A 23,898-nucleotide genomic window follows, 5' to 3' on the forward strand; every position below is an offset into this window, starting at 1 on the left:
ACCGACGATCGCGCCGTGACCGCGAGTCATGACGACGATCGTGCCGTGACCGTGGAGTCATACCGACGATCGCGCCGTGACCGCGAGTCATGACGACGATCGCGCCGTGACCGTGGAGTCATACCGACGATAAGCCCGTGACCACGGAGTCATACCGACGATCGCGCCGTGACCGCGAGTCATGACGACGATCGCGCCGTGACCGTGAGTCATATCGACGATCGCGCCGTGACCGCGAGTCATGACGACAATCGCGCCGTGACCGTGGAGTCATACCGACGATAAGCCCGTGACCACGGAGTCATTCCGACGATCGCGCCGTGACCGCGGAGTCATACCGACGATCGCGCCGTGACCGCGAGTCATGACGACGATCGTGCCGTGACCGCGGAGTCATACCGACGATCGCGCCGTGACCGCGAGTCATGACGACGATTGCGCCGTGACCGTGAGTCATACAGACGATCACCCCGTGACCGCGGAGTCATACCGACGATCGCGCCGTGACCGCGAGTCATGACGACGATCGCGCCGTGACCGTGAGTCATACAGACGATAACCCCGTGACCGCGGAGTCATACCGACGATCTCGCCGTGACCGCGAGTCATGACGACGATCGCGCCGTGACCGTGAGTCATATAGACGATCACCCCGTGAACCGCGAGTCACAAGTTTCTATAGGTACCTGTAAATTGTTACCCATTTTTTGGTTTTTATAGATCATTGCCACAAATGGTAAAAATTGATTTCGTATGTCTTTTTTGGTAACTGCAATACAGTACTTTCTTTTTTTGCACAGAAAAAAATCCCGTCCCGTCCCGTCCCGAAAATCGGGAAGGAAATAAAAATCCCGTCCCGTCCCGTCCCGAACTAAAAATTCAATCCCGTCCATCCCTAGTTTGTAGCAAACTGTTAAATTCAGCAAACAATGTGCTCGCTGGTTAAATTAGCAAACTTATTGACGGTTTACAACATGTGTTCTTATTCTCACTTTTAATTTTTGACAACAGCTGGAGATTCAAAACAATTTTTGTTTCCCATGTTAATCTTATGGAGAAATACGAAACTTTAAAGGGCCCCAGGGCCTCACTCTCTAATTATTTCCCTAAAAAGATAGTTTCCTGCACAACTTCACGTTACGCTCTTTCCGATGAGACCAAAAACATGTCAATCGGTTCAGTAGTTTCGTAGGAGTAATTGTCACAAAAATCCTGCTTGAGTATTAAATAAGTATAGATATTTTAATTACATTTGGCAAATCTATTCATGTTATACTAAGCTATTATTATTTTACTAAAAAACACAATTTATTACCCTCCCTGTAGGCAGCAAACCTAGGTAATCGTTAAACCTAATGTTATTTGAATTTGAATTATTAGCTATTGAATTATTGAACTATTACCGTAGGTCTCATGGTAAGACCTAGACCCGGGACCGATTTACTTTTTCGTTTTGAGGTCCCCAGAGGCCAAAAACACCATCCGTTCAAATTCATATATATTTATATATGTGTCCGTTAGCGCGATAACTCGAGCAAAATTGATCCGATTTTGATAAAATTTGGTACAAACGTGTAAACCTACATTTATTCAAACGAGTTCGCGAACCAGCATAATTGGACCATGGGATCAGGGGTTTATGGAGGGTTTTATGGGGTAAAAATGGGTTTTTCTCATTTTTGACCCTAAAAACTTTAAATTTCTAAATTTCTCTCTAGACCATTTTGAAGAGCTTAAAAAAACTAATAATTTAGTATATTGAAGTTTTTTTGAATGTTCATTGACTACGGAGAAAATTTAAGAAATTGTAAATTTAAAATTCCCATGTTATTCTTATGGAGAATAAATAAACTGTTCTAGTTTGCTTGTTTATGGATATATTTCACTCAAATTTGGCAATTTGGCTTATTTCATACTAAGCTATCAATATTTCAATTGAAAAAAACACACCTCAACATCTTTCCCGTAGCAGCAAACCTAACTACTCACTAAAATTAATGTTATTTAAATAGGAAATAAATCTGAAAATTTATAGGGAATATTTTAGTAGAAATCAAGCCGGGTGAATGGAAATTCTCTTAGTATGCAGGTTTGCTTCGACGGGGGTATTTTATCTTGTTTCACGGACACACACATATATATATATGTATATGTATATATATATATATTAGCCGCTATACCCATGCCTTGCAAAGGGGTCAAGATGCAGAAGAGACAATTTTGGTTCCTTGAAAATAATGGCAAGCAGCTTGAGAACGCTAAAGAGAACAATTATATGTTCCCTAGATCTGCTGTATGTAGATGGACTTTTATTAATTTACTATTAGTATTAACTGGCTACATAAACAATTAAACATAACTGTAAAAAATCCATCCATTCCATGTATCACAACTTTTTGTTTCTGCTTGGTACAAATTACCCGATGTCATAAACAATTTAATAGTGCTGCACTCTGTTGGAAAACATATTAACTTTTTAATGATATTGATTATCACAGAATCAAATTGTTTAGTTGCATTTAAATATTCATAAGGTTAACATGGGGAAACTCCAGAGCCATTATACATTTACGGCCATAATCTGGCATTTAAGGACAATTCCCGTACATTTTATGGCCAGCCCAAAATTAAGTTACAATTCCTGGTTTTCCCGGGATTCCCGGTTGGTAGACACCCTGTGCAAGAAATGCCACTCTATGGATGATGTAGAGGAATAAGAAATTTACAAAGCCTCAAAGAAAGATCAAGGAGACACTATAAATTAAATTATCAATTTAGTTTTAAATCAACTCAAATGATATCCAGGATTTTTCTCCAACTGCAGATTACAATGATAACATTTCAAAGACTGTGGGAGACGACGATGTTGACCACACAACCACGGGAAAAATTCATGATTTTTCCGCGATCTCGGAAGACGATGATAACATTTCCGTGATCGTGGGAAACGACGATGATGACCAACTGCAAAAAATATTCAAGATTTTGCCAGGATCTCGGATGATGATGATAACGTTTCCATGACCGCTGGAGACGATGATGATGACCACACAACTGTCAGAGATATTCAGGATGATCCTGCGATCGCAGATCACAATGATAAAGATTTTATGACTGCTAGCACAGAAAACATACTACTATAACCCAGAGTGCCAACCGCATGGTAAAAAGCATTAAGCGTTTTGAGAGAGCTTTGCCTGTCAATTCCTAGGCAGCGTTACCGTGCACTCAGCATAGCAACGCTGGTGGCGCTGCCTATGAATTGACAGGCAAAGCTCTCTCAAAACACTTAATGCTTTTTACCATGCGGTTGGCATTCTGGGTTATAGTAGTATGTTTTCTGTGCTGCTAGAGACGATGATGATGACCACACGACTGCCTGAAATATTCAAGATTTTGCCACGATCGCGATGATAATCACCACACGACGGGGGAGATATTCAGGATTTTGCCGAGATCGTGTATGACGATGATAAAGTTTCAGTGACCGCGGGAGACGATGATGATGACCACACAGCCGCAGGATATATTCAGGATTTTTCCATGATCAAGACATTGATAATGTTTTCGATTGGAACATTCAGGATTTTATCGCCATCGCAGGAGAAGATGATGACATTTTTGTTAACTAAGAAAATCATTACGATATATCTCGATTACGAGTAATAGCCTAGTCATCATGCCTTTGTGAAGAATCTATATATTAATAGGCAAGCATGTTTCTTTAAAACCTTTTTTCTCAGCTCGTGTGCATCGTAGGGAAAATCTACGCATACTGTTAGAAAGCTATTTTCCTGTAGGTGTGCAGAATCCCTTTATAAATTAAAATAGGCTCAAAATAAGCACAAAAAATGAATTTTAAAATTTTGAAAAATTTAACATGGATATTATGAGTTGCCATGCTGGTGACGAAATAACAACGAAACATAAACAGAAAATCAAAACAAATGGAAGAAACTCCAATCACATGTTTTATTTTTATTTAAAGTGTGGGGTGAAAATAGAGAAGTGAGTAAGTTTACATTACATATTTTTGGTCGAGTTTCGACCACTGGACGACCTCTCGTACAAATTAAGATACAACAAGTTTATGATTTGTTAAAGGTACTAAATTTAATACTGAGTTTTATTGGTGATCATAATCCACGTCCCTTAAACCCATGTTTAAATGTAAACTTGAGATTTATTTGTGAAGTAATTAGTAGATGAGTTGAGTTAAATTGGAAACATTAACTTCCTGCTTAGCATTACTTTAGCCATGGTTTAAGGTTTTTAAAGAAGTACTGGCATTTAAATTGGTACGCATTGGGTAAGGCCCCAGTGAGGTATGGTGGTTAAATCATAAGTTACTTTAAATTCCTTAATTTATTTATTTCAGGCCGAATAATTTTGAATGTCCAATTTAAGTTCAGAGTCAATTAAAGGTACTTTCTTATTAAATGGCGATCATACAAAGTAGGTATTTTAAGCCAAGTATGAATGGAGTTGAGTGTAGGATGAGTGGCGCGATCTTGTAATCTTGTTAGTGACTAAGGCCGACATTCCTTAGACACATTTTTAATTTAACATTTAATTAATGTTACCATTCATCAAAGCCATTTAAATGTTAAGTATTAAAGCTGGCTTCTTGGACCTGTGATTCGCGGTAAGCTGTATCCTCTGATTAAATTTTAGGTTCAATGCTCGTTTCCAACATGAATGGTTATGTCGTAACATCCACCAAACAGTCAGATTGGCACATGCAAATAAATCTCTTTCTTGTGTAATAAATATTCTCTTATTTTGACTATATAATTAATGTTTACCTATATAGATCTTTCATATAATAACTTTCATGCTGATGCATCATCTTATCAGTAAGTTTGCTTCAAATAAAAGCAATAAGTTATTTTATTTATTCAAAATTAAAAAGCAAATCATTCCTGGGTCTAGGTCTAACTGTGCCATCTGTGGTAACAGCTAGTTCCCGATAGGAAGCTGGTTTTTGACCTTATTGATTGACTAACCTTGTTTGCCAGCTGCAGCAGACTAGCAGTGTTAGTAGCAGTAAGGGAACAGCCAGCAGCTTCCACCAGTCTCTGCAGGGTGTTCGGCTCTGGACTAAGGTCTCGAGCTCCACTGTCAAACTCCCAACTCTCCCCACATTTGCCTCCTGATGCTCCTCCTACCGTAAAATAAATAATTGTTGGAAAACATTTCAAAATCTCAATTTCATTATGAAACACTGAATGAAAAAGTTAATCTGGTTACCAAACAATCGTTTTTAACAGTAAATTAATTGTTTGAGATTCAACAGGCTTAAGCATAATCTTGCGAGTCACAAGTGATAATCTTTTGGAGTATTTTGTGAACAAGTTAACTTAACCTATTTAATACAACTTACTTAGTTACTTACTTCTGTGGTCACTGGTACCCTAAATGGTACTTGGCATCTAAACGTGGTTTAATAGTTTGCCAAAAGTACAGACACTAGATCTTCACAATTTCAATAATTTTCATTCAAAGTACTTTAATAACTTTAATACTTTAATAACACGTACAATGCTGATCAAGAAGTTATTTAAAATTTATATACTACATAACCTTTTTTGTCCTAATTTTGTCCTATCACGTCCTAAAGCGTAATAACCCCAGAAAAATAATCCAATTACAATGAAGCTTAATTAAAACGTATAAGCCTACTTAGTTTGCCTGTTTATCGATATAGTTTGATTAAATTTAACAAAATTATTTATTTCATACTAAAATATTTAAATTTCACTAAAAACACATTGATCATTTCCCTGTAGCAGCAAACCTAAGAACCGTAGAACCTTGATAATTTGACACTTTGATAGTTTGACACTCCTTATAGTTCGACATGGGCCGTAATGATATGACATTTCGGCAGCGGCGGATAACGGCCGTTTGCTAAGGTAAAAAACTAGAGCCTTTTTATTGTTTTTCTGCAAGCAAAATCTCAGTACTTTTAACTATCCTATTGCATTAATTTACATTTTTTCTAAAATCTAAAGTGAAAAGCTGTTGAATACCTATTGCAAACTATTTTTTACAGTAAGAAGACAAAGAATGTGTTGTAGAGATGTAAGTTGACAAGTTTTATTGTTTTTTTCAAGTTTTATTGTTTTTGTCAAGTTTTATTGTTTTTGTCAAGTTTTATTCTAATCATTAAATTTGTTTGCTTTATCTTGTGTTTTAAATACTTCCTGTGTGTAAATGTCCAATATACTTCCTACTAGCAGAGTACCCGTCCTTTGTACGGGATTGGCATATAATTATAAAATGCTTATTGCAGTTATACTCAAGCTTTGCATTTGCAATCGGGGAGGACACGATTTGATAAAATTTGCTTCTTTAAATTTACAGTATACTATAGTATTACACATCTACCATAGCCATATTATTCTACCACTTCACCTAAACAATAGAGAAAAGTAAATTATTAAAGATTCGCAAAATATCACAAATGATTCATGAAATTAAAAACATAAAAGTAGACTTTCTGAAAAAAAGTGAAAAAAATTGGATCAAGACTAAATCTTTTTGTTTTCATTGGCAGAGTATTTGGAGGACTGCTGGAGTTAGGTATGAATAAACCTACCAGCAGTTTTTTCCAGCTCAATTTTTGTCCTGTCTCAAATATTTCTGGAAGATTCAGTTTTTTTTTTTTTGTAAAAACTGATTTAATAGTTTTATCTATTAGTTTTAAGTCTTAGATTTAATCATTTACAATATAGCCTGTTATTGTACATGATGTACTAACATGTAAATCAAACTTTATTTATGTTTTATATATTTATTCAGAAAGCAAGTCATTTAACCCTTTGAGTGCTACGCAACGACATATCGTTGTTTACTAAAATCTCTAAGGGATATAGAGAGGAAGGTTATTTTAACAAAAAGTAGCAAAACGGCCATTGGTGACCTGCATTTTCATAGGATACACTAACAACCACTTAGCTAAAAGATTCGCCTAATCCGATGATTCGAAGTGTATATCTAAACCAAGGATTATGAACACCTCACTATGCCCCAGTGGTTGTAGTATATTGCTACAAACACACAGGTTACCAATTATTTGCCAGGACGGGAATCGAACCCGAACAAACGAATGCCACTGGCCAAGTGACAGACACCCTAGCCTTCTCGGCTATCTGTGCTTGGAGAATATGGAGTAAAAACTTGCATTTAAGTTGACGTCAACAATTTCTAACAGATGGCGCTAAAACTTAGTTGTTTAATATGTTACTAGGTAGCAGCAAAAGTTATTCACAGACTATTTAGATGGGCTGAACCACAATAGTGATCATAAATGGTGTTACTGAGGCTTTACTGACAAACAGATTTTTTACCTAAGAAGACTCTATTATAATATTCTTACTAAACTTCATCGAGGTTAAATTCTATATTAAATTGTAAACAAGATGCCTTTCGATTTAATGAGATTTTGGTTTCAAATAGGTAATGTTATCAGAACATTACAATTTATAAGAAAACTCGTAAATTTACAACAAAAAAACAGTTTTATTTAGTGTACTTAGTGACTTTTCTTGTTATAATATTTGTTATTATCTTATTATTCCAAATTAGCCTGATTAATAAAATAGTGAAAAAAATACAGTTAAAATTAAACAACAGGTAATGGAATCAAAAGGCAAACAAAAGTCTTACAAAATACAAATTATTGGCCTAGCACTCAAAGGGTAAATTTTGTATTTTGACTAATAGGTGTAAGATGAATAAAAATAGTAAACATCCTTGTGGTGTTTGGGGAAAAAATTTAAACTCTGTTGCTTTTAATGCAATGGACTCTGTAAAAAATTGAATCACTTAAAATGTGTAAACCTAACATGAGATAATAAATTTTCCATTAAAAGAACAACCCCTGTGGCAGTGTCCTACTTGCCTAAATAATCATGCAGACGACGATTCTCTTAATTTGGCCACTGAAATAGGGAGTGTGATTCTGTGTGAAAATGTTGAAAATGAAGAATTGAAACAAGCATTGCATGAAAAAAAAATTGCTAAATCTCATCATGAATTGGAATTGGAGGATGAATTGAAAGAAAATTACGATGAAGTAAATAATTGTTTAAAACCCAAGAAGAAAAAAAGAAAAAGCTAAATACTATTATTATATCCCTGGAAAATAAAATAACTGCATAAAAAAAATAATTCTAAACTTACATTGCAAACAACGAATGAAAGTAACAGTTTAGTTATCAAATATCTCTGACAATGGAAACTGTAAGAAATGTGAGGTCTTTTGGGAGGATATATCCATTTTAGGTCCCCCTGAACCCAAAAAAGTGCACAAAAGCTATTGCAAATTGTGTGATTTTCTGATAAAAAGGCATGAAATAATGGAAAATTGATAAAAAAAAATTGCTTGACCGATTTCTATTCAAATTTAGTTTTGTAATTGTTATTGTCCTTTTAACTATAAACCAGAGAGTCAACCCCCCTATTGCTGTTAAAATTATTGTTTAAAAATTATTGCAACTTTTGTGATTTTCTTCATAAAAAATCATAGCGACTTCCACCGGAGCAGCATTCTCACCAAGACTGTTGTCGCTGCTTGTAGGCAGGTAATCAGGTGTTCCTCTAGAATGATGTGGTGTCGTGCGGAGAGCTTCAATCTCAGGACGCAATGCTAAGCGGCGTCTCAAGAATTCTTTGTAGGATATTCTACCACTTTCATCAGCTCCGAGTTCTTTCATCAACTCTTCTAAAGAGTCTTCAAGATTTAGTTCACGACAAACGTTGAGTAAATCCTGGCTGCAAAAGAAGAAACATGATAAAGTTATCATAACTTGGGAATACAGTACCCTGTTATAATTTGATGACACCCTCCGCCTCAGAAAACTTAAAGACTAAGAACATTTCCATTTGCCTGATCAGAATTTCACAAAAATATTTCTTAAAACGTGTCAGATTTATTCCCAACTTAAATACCATTATGTGTAGTAAATACTTAGGTTTGCTACTACAAGAATTTTACAAATGTGTGTTTTTTAGCAAAATGTTTACCAAATTTAAGGTTTTCCATAAGAATAACCTAAGGTTTGCTGCGGTGGAGGTATTTGTTATATTTTCTCAGTGTCCATATGGTGTACAATATACCCTACAATATACCCTACAATATACCCTATTTATTACATTGCAGATTTTTTTTAGCTTTACAAAAGGGAGAGAACTTGCATTTTTTTTTCTTTTGAGGGTCAAAAACAAGGAAAACCAGTATTTACCCTAAAATCCCTGTTTCCATAGTCTGATTATCCTGGTTCTCAAACTCGTCTAGTAGGTTTATGGGTTTGTACCAAATATCATCAAAATCTAACTATTTTTATACAATTTATTGTGCTAACGGACACATATAAATATAAATATATATATATATATAAACCTATATATTTCAATGGATGGTATTTTTGGCCTTCGATGAACATCAAAAAGAAAAAGTAAATGTCCTACCATGAGACCTACAGTAAAAGCTTATTCCCTATATGGGAAATTCTCTAAAATAAGTGTATATTATGCAAGTGTTTACAGGTGACATTTTTCGATTTAAGAGTCTTCATCAGTGGTAGCCATATTGGATTTTAGTCCCATAAGAGCAATGTTAACTTCTTAACCGAATTTATAAAAAACCTGTTGTGATAAAGTAATGATTGACGTGTTCAAATTCAGGTTTAGTGGTCCTCTATTGAGTGAGGATTTTAGTTTTGTCATTTTTCCTCCGCTTAATAAGTTAATGATTATCAATTAAGCCTTTAATTAAATAATTTATGAAAGGCAAAATAATGAAAGACAAAAAAAATTTCAAATATCATTACCTCATTCCCCACTACTCTATGTTATAAACCTAATTATAAGTTTTCAAAACTATATCTTTATAAATAACACCGGCATGCTGCTTCAAATGATGGTATGTTCTGTCAAATTAAACATTGCTCTCATGGGACTAAAATTCAATATCGCTACCACTGATGAAGACTCTTAAGGTTAAGGTTATTTATTTGGAATAGTAGTATCAATGTTATTTTGTTGTAATTTATATTGCCTAATTATCAGTGTTGGGAAGTAGCGCGCTACAAGTAGCGACACAGTAGCGCGTTGCTTTTTTTGTAGCGTTAGCTGTAGCTACGCTACTTTTAAGATTTTGTAGCTTTAGCTGTAGCTAGCTACATTTTTAAAGTAGTTGTAGCGGAATTTTAACTACTTTTCTCGCTACATTAACATTGTTTGAGATAGTGATTTTTATCATAACCTCAACCTTACGTGAAACAACCTCTTTCAAACTGAGATTTAAAAAAAATTAGGCCTACTTTCTTGGCTTCATATAGCTGGTTGCAGCCGTTTCATTCCCTATTACAACGTTGTGTGGACATAGAGGCCATTAAATGAGTGTTATCCACATTTTTGGCTCTCATTTCCTTAATTTACTATTCTATGATTACTGTCAGATAAAATAAAATCGCTAGTTGCAGACGACTTTCAAACGTTACCGGTGACAAGAGAAGCTATTGAATGCTTGCAAGTGATTGACAGGGAAATTAGTAATCAATTTAGTTTCTTTATTATATCGATAGTGTTTCAACTTGGGTTTTAATGGAAACCAACACTAAACCTTAAAATAATGAGAAAGCTGGTCTAGCTTCAGCTGTTGATTGTGGTTCATCATCACAAGCCCTTCCTTGGTCAGATTAGAAGATTTTTCAAAGGTTTACTAAATTAACAAAGAGGAAATTACCTGAAGAGAATTAAGATATGCCTAGACCTACATGATAATTGTAACGAAAAAATCTCCATATGACCACTTAGACCATATGAAACTTAGATTGAAAAATTAGCATAGTTTACTCCTGCTATAGGAGCTCTTGTATACGACTATTCCTAGCCAACTTGTTACATAGCTAAGTAGGCCTACATGTTATTTTTACTTTACAAATTTCAACATGTTTAAATCAAAAGCCGATTTCAGGATAAGTTGCTGAATACTGTTTTCTGTACCAATTAGGTTGAAGCACAATTTGCCCTATGCATAATGACAATAAAGGACGATTTCTTGACATTGAAAAGTGTTATTCATAGAACAAGTAACTTATCACTATGGTTAAAAGTTATAGCAATGTCATTTTTAACATTAAAAGTAAAGAAAGGCAATAAACTCCAATTTCAGTAGGCTAGGCTATGTAACACAAAAATGTATTTTTAAATAATCGTTTTACAGTTTTATTGGTCTTAATTGTTGATATAAGACATCTATAAATGAATCTATATTAAAGAAATAAAATGGGTTTAAAAATATAGTTTTGTTGTATGTCCTTTGAACTTAATGAAATTTACATATAAAATGCTTAAAATAATGCAATATTTAAAAATAAGTACTAAATATGATGGGACACCCAACTAAGATGCTTAAAAATAATGCAATATTTAAAAATAAGTACTAAATATGATGGGACACCCAACTATTTGGTTCTGTTGTTGTAATTTTAGGTTTATAATGCCAACAAATTAAATACAATCTAGGAATAATTTGTTTTCCTAGTAATGGTAGATACAGTACTGACATTTTTTTTATGTTTGTTCAATAAAAATGTAGTTTCAATTAATTTTAGATTTACCTAATGTGCGTGGAATAAAAAGTAACGTCTTTGGAAAAGTAGCTAAAATTGTAGCTGTAGCTACATTTCATTGTAGCTGTAGTTGTAGCTAGCTACTTTTTTGGAACTGTAGCTGTAGCTGTAGCTAAGTTACTTTTTTGGAAATGTAGCAGTAGTTGTAGCTAGCTACATTTTAAAAGTAGCTTCCCCAATACTGCTAATTATCAGTAAGCTAACAAAACAGAGAGCATAAATGTAGGTGAACCTTTACAGCGCATATTAGAGATTTTTAAAATCAATTTCCAACAAGTTTTCAAATAACTCTAGAATCTTACTAGAATCAATATTTGAATCCTCACACCAATTCTGTGATTCTTACTGTGAGGCACATTAAGCCGCACGGGATTCGTAGTTAATAAAATATTAGTATGCTGAAAAATTCAAACCTATATAGATGGGGGGCCACCAGTTGACCGACAAGATACTTGGTCGTCTGGCCACTAGACCGTCTTTTTTTAAATAAATAGATTAATACTGAAAACCAGTACGTCGACAAGTTATTTCGTCCTCAGTCCAGTTGACCGGCCTGAAAAACTAAATTATTATATGCGAGAAAGAAACTGCTCGGCAATCGACCCGGCCGACTTACAACTTGCTCGTCTTTTAGGTGGGGATGTGTTGAGCGGCAGCGCCAGCAGCGCGCGCAGCTGTAGAGGGAGCTGCAGGCGTACCAACTTCTGTTTCTTGTAGTGGCGGTTTTTATTCCGTCGATTTTCAGCTATCACAATGCAGCGGACTAGCGAGGTTTTTATTACGTGTAATTGTTTGTTTCTCGATATATTAATCGATATATTTTTGAAATAGAGTACAGTGAATATAAATAGGCCTATATTAGTTTACTTCAATTAAATAAAGGTTTTATTTAGCTAAATAAATAAAAAAACGCCAATTGAACAAATAAAATTGTAACAGACAACAGGAAGTCCTTAAGGTGATCAAACAAGTTTTTATCTTTACTAAAGAATTACTGAAATTTGTTAACTTACTGCTGGCGACAAGGGTGGTATCATGCATAGGTTTATCAATAAATAAGATAAACATGGACAACGTTATGCGGCTATAAGTCAGGAAATATTTGTAGATACATTAAAAAGCAATACCAAGTTATGAAATATCATAAAATATTTACAGGAAATGTTGATTACTGTATATACATCGTGAGTATCTACATAAGTTACACATCGGTGATTTTTGAGTTGACTCTTTTAAACTCATTGAAAATATGACTGTTTTTCGTTTTGAAAAACATTAACTTCTGTAATACTTTGAAATTGAACAGTGGTGAGGTAACCACCGTTACATTTATTCAATAGAGAAATAAATAGGTTGTTCTACAATTGATAATATTGTTCTACAATTGATAATATTGATAATACAAATTGATAATACCGGTTATTTAAAGCCTCGTTGTCTTTAATTTTCTCTCTTAAAAAATAAAATAAAGAATGAAATTTAGATTTTTGGTGACATTAGTTTGTACTATTTCTCCTTGAATGACACAGCTGTCTGGGTAAGCAATAGTTATCTTGGTAAACTATTTATTTGCTGAAGTGCACAGTGTGCTACTTAGCCTGTGAAACGTCTTTTGTTTTATGATTTTGTTGTAGGCCTATTGAAAACCTCGTCTAGAAGGAATTCACCGTATTGCCTGTGTTACCGGGGAGAAGTTTTTTCTCGGTAAAGTCTGTACACGTCTTCGGTTTTAAACATAAACATGTAATTATAATTGAAGAAGTACATGTTTTATCCTCTCATGTTGTTGCATGGTTATTGGTTATTACCAATAATCACAGAGCACAGAGCCAGACACTATCCGTGTTAAGTAGTTCATGAACTTCTGGAAAGACACTCTTTTTATTGTGATCTGACAACAATCAGTGAAGAAGGAGAGGTGGTTATTAACATAAAATGGTTTACGTTACCTTTTTCCTGAAACAAATCTATATCCTCTATATCTGATATCCTTATTTCGCAGACATCAATTAAAAAAAACTGCTGAAAGAAACGGCTCTGACAATTGTTTTTAACGATTGAAAATATTCGTTGTTTGGAGTTCATTGTTGGTGATGGTGAGTTAATGTTGTTTAAAGGTATATCGCGGACATTTCCCATCTCAATGAAAACATTCAATACACAACTATCCGAGATTTGTAATCTGAAACCCTTCCTCGGATTGCAGATCCCGAAAGAATGTATTAAAATAACAGTTAGTTTCTATAAAAAATTAGTATGTTATGGCCCTTTAAATTCTCAAAAAATAAGGTTCAAAAGTGATTGCACCTTTTGTATTTTTTCTCTATAAAATATCATAGTTACTCCCACCGATAAAGTTAGTTGTCTAGCTTATGGGAGAAATTATGTGTTAGATTGCCGATACCGTCTATTTAAACTGTGCGTGACACAATGAATGATAATGTTGATAATATCTTACTTTTTTCATTTTTGGCGAAGCCACCACGGATAATTATTGTCATGATTGTAATACTCTGTTTACCGGTCCCGATGTGGCCGAACTAGAGGGAGTCTACTGTACTTAAATGCTATGGAAAGAGATAAAAACAGGTCCACGACGTAGGAAGTAGTAAAGTTTAGCATCGCAGAGTGTGGGAACCATTTGTGGCAGTTAGATTAATGTATCTGTAATACTTAAATGCCATGAGAAGGGAAGGAAACAGACCCATGACGCAGGGAATGGTGAAGGAAGTAGTAAAGGCTGGTATCGCTGATCCCCGAGCAAAGCTCGGTCCCCAGATACTACCTACTTATGAAGCCAAATGGGGTGAAGCCCGTGAACAGCTGAAATTATAAAAAAATTGCTAAAATACTTCTACGTTTTGCATGTTTTTATAAATTGCAACACAAAATTAAATCAATACTTAAAGCAGTATAGGAATATTCATAAAACCTCATACTTAAACATTGACTTTAAATTTAATAACTCTACGTACAAAAGTTTCAATGTTCCACGGCAAGTGAGACAAAATTGGCGATTTTTTTACAAAACATTAATAGTTATAGAATCCTTAATACATAATACCATTGACTATTGGAATAGTCAAAGATAATACATATTTACATCAAATTAATCATCGCTAACATAAAAATTGTGTATATTATTTACAAAACAAACAACGTAAAAAACAATTCGTTCTAATATCAGGACTAAAAATAACATACAAACTATGGCCTATTTAAGTTCCAAAAGTAAAATATTTGCAGGGCTATTTTTTTTTTACAAAATAGAGATTACAGAACATTTGCAGTATGTTGCTGTATAAAAAGGTAAAATATGTGATGACAGCACACAAGTGTAACGTAAAGGTCATGAAAACTCATGAAAGGTTTAGGAGCGTAAATTTTCATTTCACGACTGTGAGACAAACGGTTTGTCTGAAATCAATAGTGGACACCTTACTTGATTCAGCCTGTGTAGTACGTCATCCATATCCTTCTAGGAACGTCGGGGCAGTTCGCGCCTTCTCGCCGAGACTACTTTCACTTCCTCCCCCATTCAGCACCGTCTGTCTTTCTTTACCCCATTCGATTGATTGACACCCCTCATGTGCCAGGGATTGCCATAAATCAGTGAATTAGCTTTAACAATGAGCGGGTAAAATTATGAAGAAACTTCTGTCTTCCTTCAACTGGTAGACCTTTTTGGTCGAACGTGATTTGCCCATTCGGTGTCCTACTATTTGCCACCAGTGTCATTTGCCACCAGTAACCAGTAGGGTCAGTTCCCGGAATTCCCGCCTGACCGTTCCTATGTGTGTAAATAATTGTTTGTATATTAAATAAATGGTCTTAACTCCAGTTACAACTGTGGATTGTGAAAATAAATTTTACCATCTTGTTCGGCTAAAAAGAACGCACATTTTGAGTCCAAACTTCACATAATCACAAGTTAAACAGTATCTATGTTAAGGTATTTTAAACTATTTGAATATTCCTTACATGACATAAGATTAGATAAATAATACAAAAATAGCATTTGTCACAGTATATGACACATCAATAAGACTAAATCCCATTAAAATATTGAAAAAAGGCAGTTTAAGTGTTTAGTATTCTGCGAATAAACAGGGGGAAGAACTTGAATGTGCCACCATTGCCATCTCAGAAACTATTCGATTTAGAGAAAACATTATATGAGGAACTTCGACTATTATCTTATGACATACAAAATATGAATTCTGGACGATGAATACATTCTGGATGAATCAGGAGTTTTAGGGTTGGGACTGATGACTTACCCAGCCAGGTATACAGTGGTGGAAAATGACACAAATCCTAGAGTGGTGGCAAATATCACTGGTGGCAACAACACATCTATATATATAATTCTGTAAGACCAAATTTTTACCAGAAAATTGTGGACGTCTGGTAAGTCGCAGAAAAGTGGGAGGGGTCTTAAATTAAAGGTCTTGACCCCAGGGACTCGGGAAAAATAGCAGAATTCCCATTAAAATACCAGAAAACGAGTTATAACGTAAAATATCCACCATAAGAAATGCATGGGGACTGAAAAACGTCTGCATTCTATCAGCTGTTACTTATTTATTTGCAATGTTTACATTGATTCCGAAAGTCAATGTTGGTAAACAATGTTTCAAAATGAATTGTGTTTAATTTTTGTTTTTTGTTTTTATAATGAGTGAAGTAACTAGACAGGGTAGGGAAAGACCTGCAAGACGTGGAAGAGTGTCCAGGAATTCAACAGACTTAAGAAATGCAAAATAGAACGTCATGTAGGGCCTAACTGTGAAAGAAATCCAGAAACTGTTTTACAACCTATCTTTAGAAGAACGCTGGAAAATGAGTTGAGTGTTGTTTCACACAATCTAGGTCCTCTTAAAGCACTTGCATGCATTGTGGCGCATTTCACTTCGCAGAGGAGGCCACAAATGGAAATTTCAACGCATGTTGCCACAATGGGCATGCCACAACCACAAGTAAATGACGAACTAAAAGAACTGTTTTTACATGATTCGAACTTCATAAAAACATAATGCAATACAACAGTGCAATGGCTTTTGCGTCGCTTTCCGCTACACAAAAAGAGATTCCGGGAAATGGGCCTTTCTTTCTATACTGAATATTCAGGGACAAATTCATAGATATATTTCTGACTTACTACCGCGAAATGGGGAGTTTCCTTCATATTAATAATAGTTTTAACCTTTACATTTGGTTCTCAAAATGGAAACTATAACAGAATTCGTAAGATTACAAAACAAATCTTCAATTTTAAACTAGAAAAGTTGTGCAATGTTTGGCTGTATGATTTCAGCTCTGATTCGTCGTTCTCCGGGCTCAGGCCAAACCGTATGCACGTTTCCATTTGTTAATATGTTGTGTTATTGATTTAATAATTATTTTACAATTGTATTTTTCATTGACACATCAGAAGCAACTAATATACGACTCCAACGGAAGGAAAACCATGATATAAAACGAGAAACACTGTTAATTTTAAGTAACATAAAATTGATTATTTTAAAAACTATTTCGAATATTTGAATTTTTATATATGGGTTTTTATTATAGTCTAAATTAGGGGCTATGGCCCCTACAGGCCACTAGTATTCTACATATTTACATTGGAGTCTTATCATGCCCCCATTGAGTATTGTACCTGAAATCTGTAGTGCATATGTAATTATTTCGTACAGTACGGTATATGTAATTATCAATATTAATTTTTTCCGCGTCTTATCTCAACGTACTCGATAAAAGCGCGGTATTGGACTATACATCTATCTATCTTATTACTTATTTAATACGCAAGCAGTTTTTTTGTGACAATTACTCCTCCGAAACTACTGAACCGATTGATATGTTTTTGATGTCATTGGAAAGAGCGTAACGTGAAGTTGTGCAGGAAACTTTATTTTTAGGGAAATTATTAGAGAGTGAGGCCCTGGTGCCCTTTAAAGTTTTGTATTTCTCCAAAGGATTAAAATGGGGACCAAAATTGTTATGAAACTCCAGCTGTTGTCAGAAATTAAAAGTGAGAAGAAGAACATATATTAATTGTAAACAGCAAATAAGTTTGCTAATTTAACAGTTTGCTACACCGTTTACAAACATGTACTGACTTGGTTGAAATGAAATATTTGAATTTTGGTTGGCGAAAATATTACTCTGAAAAAGCAAGAGAGCCTAGAGAAATTGATATACTAAAAAGAAAACTGAATTAACACTGTACTGCATTTCTTAGTAATCATTGAAAGAGCCGATTTGAAAACTATGGAAACATAGAAAAGTCATAGAACAAGGAGAAAAAATTGAAATAATGTTTTTTTATTTTTTAGCGAATTTCCCTATAGGGAAGTAGCTATTACCGTAGGTCTCATGGTAAGACCTAAGCCCGGGACCGATTTACTTTTTCATTTTGATGTCCCCAGAGGCCAAAAACACCATTCGTTCAAATTTTTATATATCTATATATATATATATATATATATATATATATATATATATATATATATATATATGTGTCCATCCGCACGATAACTTGAGTAATTTTTGTCCGATTTTGATAAAATTTGGTTTGAAGGTGTAAGGCGGGATAAACTTGAACGAGTTCGCGAACCAGTATGATCGGACTATGGGAACGGGGGTTTATGGGGGGTTTTATGAGGTAAAAATAGGTTTTTCCCATTTTTGACCCTAAAAACACAAAATTTCACAATTTCTTTTCAAACCATTTTGTAGAGCTTAAAAAAACAAATAATTTAGTATATTGAAGCGTTACTATGCGCCTAATTGTTACGGAGAAAATTCAAAAAAATTGTAATTTTAAAATTCCCATGTTATTCTTATGGAGAATAAGTCAATTGTTGTAGTTTGCTTGTTTATGAACATATTTTGATCGATTTTGGAAAATACTTTTATTTCTTACTAAACTATTATCATTTTATAAAAAAAATCTTTTTTACCCTCCCTGTTGCAGCAAACCTAAGTACTCGTTAAACTAATTCTATTTAAATAGGAAATAAATGTGCTATTTTTATGGAGGCATTTTAGTGTAAATCTAATCAGGTTAATGGAAATTCGCTTTGTCTGCAGGTTTGCTGCGGCGGGGGTATTTTTATTTGTAATCGTTATTATGGACAACCTAATGCCGCTATGTGTAAGGCTATTTGTAGAATAAACTAAAAAACAAGATCAAATTTTGAAAAACGATAAGATATTTTGATTATATCGATCTGTTATGTACATCTTGAGTATTTCCATAATCTTTGAGTTGAATCTTTTAAAGTAGGTAATCAGAAATTATGAATGTTATTCCTTGTAAAATAACGCCTGTAATACTTAGCAATTGCTCGAATTCGAGCAACAGGGACACTAGTACTTATTTAATACGCAAGCAGGATTTTTGTGACAATTACTCCTCCAAAACTACTCAACCAATTGACAAATTTTTGGTGTCATTGGAAAGAGCATAACGTGAAGTTGTGCAGGAAACTTTCTTTTTAGGGAAATAATTAGAGAGTGAGGCCCTGGGGCCCTTTAAAGTTTCGTATTTCTCCATAAGATTAACATGGGAAACAAACATTGTTTTGAAACTCCAGCTGTTGTCAAAAAATTAAATATTATAAATCTGTCTCCATGGAAGCATGAGAAAGTTCACAATGTTTACATTTGCTTTGACATTTAAATGTAAACAAGCAGAAATGTCAAATACATATTTCACAATTTCAGACAGCTTATAAAAAAAAACAACTATGTGGTAGGTTTATTTAATCTTAATCTTTATGATAGATTATTTATTGTTAATCTATTCCAATGATTATGTAACAGACTTTTCCCGTTGCGAAGCAAAAATTAATAGTGAGAAGAAGAGCATGTTAATTGTAAACCGTCAATGTGTAAATTATGTTGTAATTAAAATGTGTATAGTTTTGGATATTGGTTTGTGTTTAATGATTATAAGTTATTAGTTATTGAATTTTTATTTTAAGGATTTGGCATATGAGTAAGTCTATGATAAATAACACCATTTCAGAATTTTGCCAGTTTTTGCCTAACTCTGTTCTGTAGAGTTTAAAGTAGCCTACACCTTATTGTCTACAAACTGGCTAAATAACTCTAGGTATGGTACTTTATAAACGCTGACAGCCTTTTTACGTTGACTTAAATTGTAAGCTTACCTTTTCCCGTCCATGGGCAGTTTGATTGTTAATAATTAACCCTTTAAACTGGAATAGGACTGTTATGTAAATTGTGAGTATTTCCATTAGTTAATAATCTTTTAGTTGACTCTTTTAAAATCATCGGAATTATGACTGTTATTAGTTTTTAAACAAGTTATTTGTTTACAAATAACTCCTGTACTTCTTTGCAATTGCTCGATTTCGAGCAACATGTACACTAGTACTTATTTAATACGCAAGCAAGTTTTTTGTGACAATTACTCCTCCGAAACTACTGAACCGATTGACATGATTTTGGTGTCATTGGAAAGAGCGTAACGTGAAGTTGTGCAGGAAACTTTCTTTTTAGCTAAATAATTAAAGAATGAGGCCCTGGGGCCCTTTAAAGTTTCATATTTCTCCTTAAGATTAACATAGGGAACAAACATTGTTATGAAACTCCAGCTGTTGTCAGAAATGCTGTTCTGCTATTTAATTTAATTTGTTTACAAGGAGAATTGTTTCTTGGTGCCATGTGGTTAATGAATTATACTTTAGCATATATATTTTAAATGCTATACACTATATAAAATGATAGTATTGTAATACATTGAGAGATCTTCATTTGAATAATCAATAAGCACGATTGAGCCTTTGCCTATATGTTTCCTATTAAGTGTGTTGTAATTGTTTCTTATAGTACAGGGTTATTCTAAATGATGGACCCATTTTTAATGCTTTATAATTTTTATACTATTTAACTTACTGCTATAAAATACACATCAAACGAAAAAGCAACTCAAAGAGTTTATGCCTTCCAAAGACGTACATAATTTAACAATATCGATCCAACAGAACTGTAGATTTAATGTACAAAGTTAAAAAGTAATCTCCAACTTTTTTTATCACTAGAAATTTGGAGGTTACTTGATGTTTTTGCAAATAACTTTTAAATGGTGAGGAAAAACTTAAATCTACTATTACGCATTATCTTGAAAATACTCAATAAATATAGCCTAAATTTGGCTTAAAATAAAAAAGTGTGAAATTTAATGTTTGCTATGTTTATTGTCTACAATTAAAGACGGGGGTTTTCATTTTGAATTTTTTTTTTTTCATTTTGAGGCAATTTTTGGTACCTTTCTTGAGTATTTTCAAAAAATGCATTGTAGTAGATTGTAGGAAATTTTATTCTCTTTCGGAATAATACCTTCCACTTTGGTCGATTTCCTCACCATTTAAAAGTTATTTGCAAAAACGTCAAGTAACCTCCAAGTTTCTAGTGGTAAAAAAAGTTGGAAATTACTTTTTAACTTTGTACAATTAAATCTACAGGTCTGTTGGATCGATATTGTTAAATTATGTGTCTTTGGAAGGCATAAACTCTTTGAGTTGCTTTTTTGTTTGATGTGTATTTTATAGCGGTAAGTTTAATAGTATAAAAATTAAATAAAGCATTAAAAATGGGTCCATCATTTAGAATAACCCTTTATATTATAGTATCTCAAAGTAAAACCGAATTATTCGTTTCTGTATTCTCACCCCGTAGCGAAGCACGGGTAGAGCAACTAGTTGCATAAAATGGCACGAATACATGCAAGTAAACTACTGTATTACCAGTGACAAAAGCTATGTAAAACCAGACTTAAGCATGTCGTAGTCACTGTACGCGATTCACTTACTTGTGATATCACGGACGAAATAAAATTCAGGAATGACAAAATATAGGATTTAATTTTAACACCAAAATGAGCTTGTGTTCTTTACAAATCAAAACAACAAACTAAACATGTTTACATTATTCATAAAACAATTAAAACACATGGAAATAACTTATGAAAGCATAACAGACTTTAAGCAATAAGTAAAACCAGTCTCTCAGCAAAAGTGCTTATATATATATATATATATATATATATATATTGAAGTTTTAATCAATGACTTAAAATGGTCATATAACGACAAGCACACAGCCAACACAGACAAACACAGACAAAGCCAGGTCTACGAAAAGTCAAACTATGAATTTAGAACCATCTACAGAATAAATGACTGTATATGATTCTAATTCAAACTTGTATTATTATCATAATTCAACCTAGGGCAGTTGTAGTTCCACTTATATATGTATACTTACGACAAGAGCCTAGTTTCGGAGATTTCGTAAAGTAAGAGCAGTTTCTAAAGTAATGCTAAATCTGATGGTCTCATAAATGAGAAATCTACTTGCATTATCGAAAGTTAATGGTATATAAGGTACAATCGATGTGGAATATATGATTGTAAGTAAATACTGATTTACTAAATTATTTATCGTCTTAATCTCTTTTCCAATCTCTTTTTTTAAATTTGTTATTTATTCTCTTTTATATCTATTTTTGTTCATACTTTTAATTTACTGAACTCAGTATTTTGACACCATTACCATTCTCAATGTTTGTGTGAATAAAGAATGTTTGTCTATTGTCTATTGTAAACACTAGTCTATTATCACTAGTTGCTTTTTCTACAAAATGCAGTGACTTTTTCTGTTGTCCACTAGTAGAGAGACAAGTTTTCCACCAAATTTTGGTTTTCCGTGGAGAGTCAGTAAGGATCAAAGAAAGTTTACAACAAAAAGTGGAAGACTACTTGCTACGTGCTTTGCGCAAACAACTTGTGGAAAACTAGTGGAGAATTACCCCTTCCCCCATAGGACAGTTAGGGCTTTTCTGTAAAAAGGAGGAGTGTATTAAAAGAGCTTCGCTCGCTCCACTAATAAAAAAATAGTGTTAATAATAACTGCATTCAAATTTTTTCATGCTTATTTAATCCCCCAATGGTGACGTGATTTTTCGGGTGAGGTTCATAAGGTCCAAATTTCACAAGGTCCAACGGTTAAATTATTAATAAACAGAGCGTTTTACAAGGTCCAAATTTCACTAAGTCCAACGTTAAAATATCAAATGTACAGAGCGTTTCACAAGGTCCAAATTTAAAACTATGACATTCAAACAATCGCCGTTTCACAATGTCCAAATTTCACAAAGTCCAATGTTAAAATATCAAATAAACATAGCGTTTCACAAGGTCCAAATTTCACAAGGTCCAACGGTACAGTCTCGGCCAGAAGTCGCTGCAGAGGTTGCCGTGGTTCGGTATGTAGGTACTACACTATAAAAAAAAATATTTATAGAATATATAGATATTTTTATATATATATATATTCTATATATTTATTTATATTATTTATTATTTATTTATATATTTATTTCTATACATATATTCTATATATATATATATAGATATATATATATATAGAATATATTTATATAGAATATTTATTAAAAAAAATATTTTTTTTTTATATATACCTAGTGTTGTTGCCACGCGTCACAAAACATCATTGTGCGTCCGTAGATACGTTGTATAGAGTGTAAAGTAGTGGTATCACCCCCTCCGCAGCAAACCTGCAGACTAATCGATTTTCCATTTCCCTTATTTGATTTACACTAGAATATCTCCTTAAAATTATCACATTTATTCCCTATTTAAATAGCATTAGTTTAACAAGTACCGTACTTAGGTTTGCTGCAACAGGGAGTAATCAGTAATCAGTAGTTGAGCGCCGGCAGACGGTGCCTGCTATCTGACCGTGGCAACCACTGTAGAGACTTTTGGCCCAGACTGTACCGTTGGACTTTGTGAAATTTGGACCTTGTGAAACGCTCTGTTTATTTGATATTTTAACGTTGGACTTTGTGAAATTTGGACATTATGAAACAGTGGTTATTTGAATGTTATAGTTTTGGACTTTATGAAATTTGGACCTTGTGAAACGATCTGTTTATTTGATTTTTTAACATTGGACTTTGTGAAATTTGGACATTGTGAAACGGTGATTATTTGAATGTTATAGTTTGGACTTTATGAAATTTGGACCTTGTGAAGCGCTCTGTTTATTTAATATTTTAACCGTTGGACTTTGTGAAATTTGGACTTTATGAAATGCTCCCGATTTTTCGGGTCAAAATGGTGACGTCCATCAGTGAGACCAACTTTTACATACACATTTTTCATGTAAACTATAAATTTATTAAGAACAATTTATA

General features: G+C 33.8%; 1 protein-coding gene across 6 annotated transcripts in view; it reads right to left on the bottom strand.

Moving 5' to 3' along the window:
* The window catches only part of LOC128983103 (colorectal mutant cancer protein-like), a 135,490-nt gene that overhangs the window by 93,863 nt on the left and 17,729 nt on the right, over positions 1-23,898 (bottom strand). For all 6 annotated transcript variants that reach the window (XM_054402283.1, XM_054402291.1, XM_054402275.1 and 3 more), the window contains exons 3-4: positions 8,561-8,778; positions 5,007-5,164 (exon numbers count right to left, since the gene is read on the bottom strand). In XM_054402283.1, coding sequence (XP_054258258.1) covers positions 5,007-5,164; positions 8,561-8,778 — 376 coding nt within the window. The remainder of the gene's footprint in view (positions 1-5,006; positions 5,165-8,560; positions 8,779-23,898) is intronic.

Source organism: Macrosteles quadrilineatus, unplaced genomic scaffold (genome assembly GCF_028750875.1).
Source record: "Macrosteles quadrilineatus isolate MER2022 unplaced genomic scaffold, UCM_ALF_1.0 Scaffold_1__1_contigs__length_201487025, whole genome shotgun sequence".
NCBI lineage: Eukaryota > Metazoa > Arthropoda > Insecta > Hemiptera > Cicadellidae > Macrosteles > Macrosteles quadrilineatus.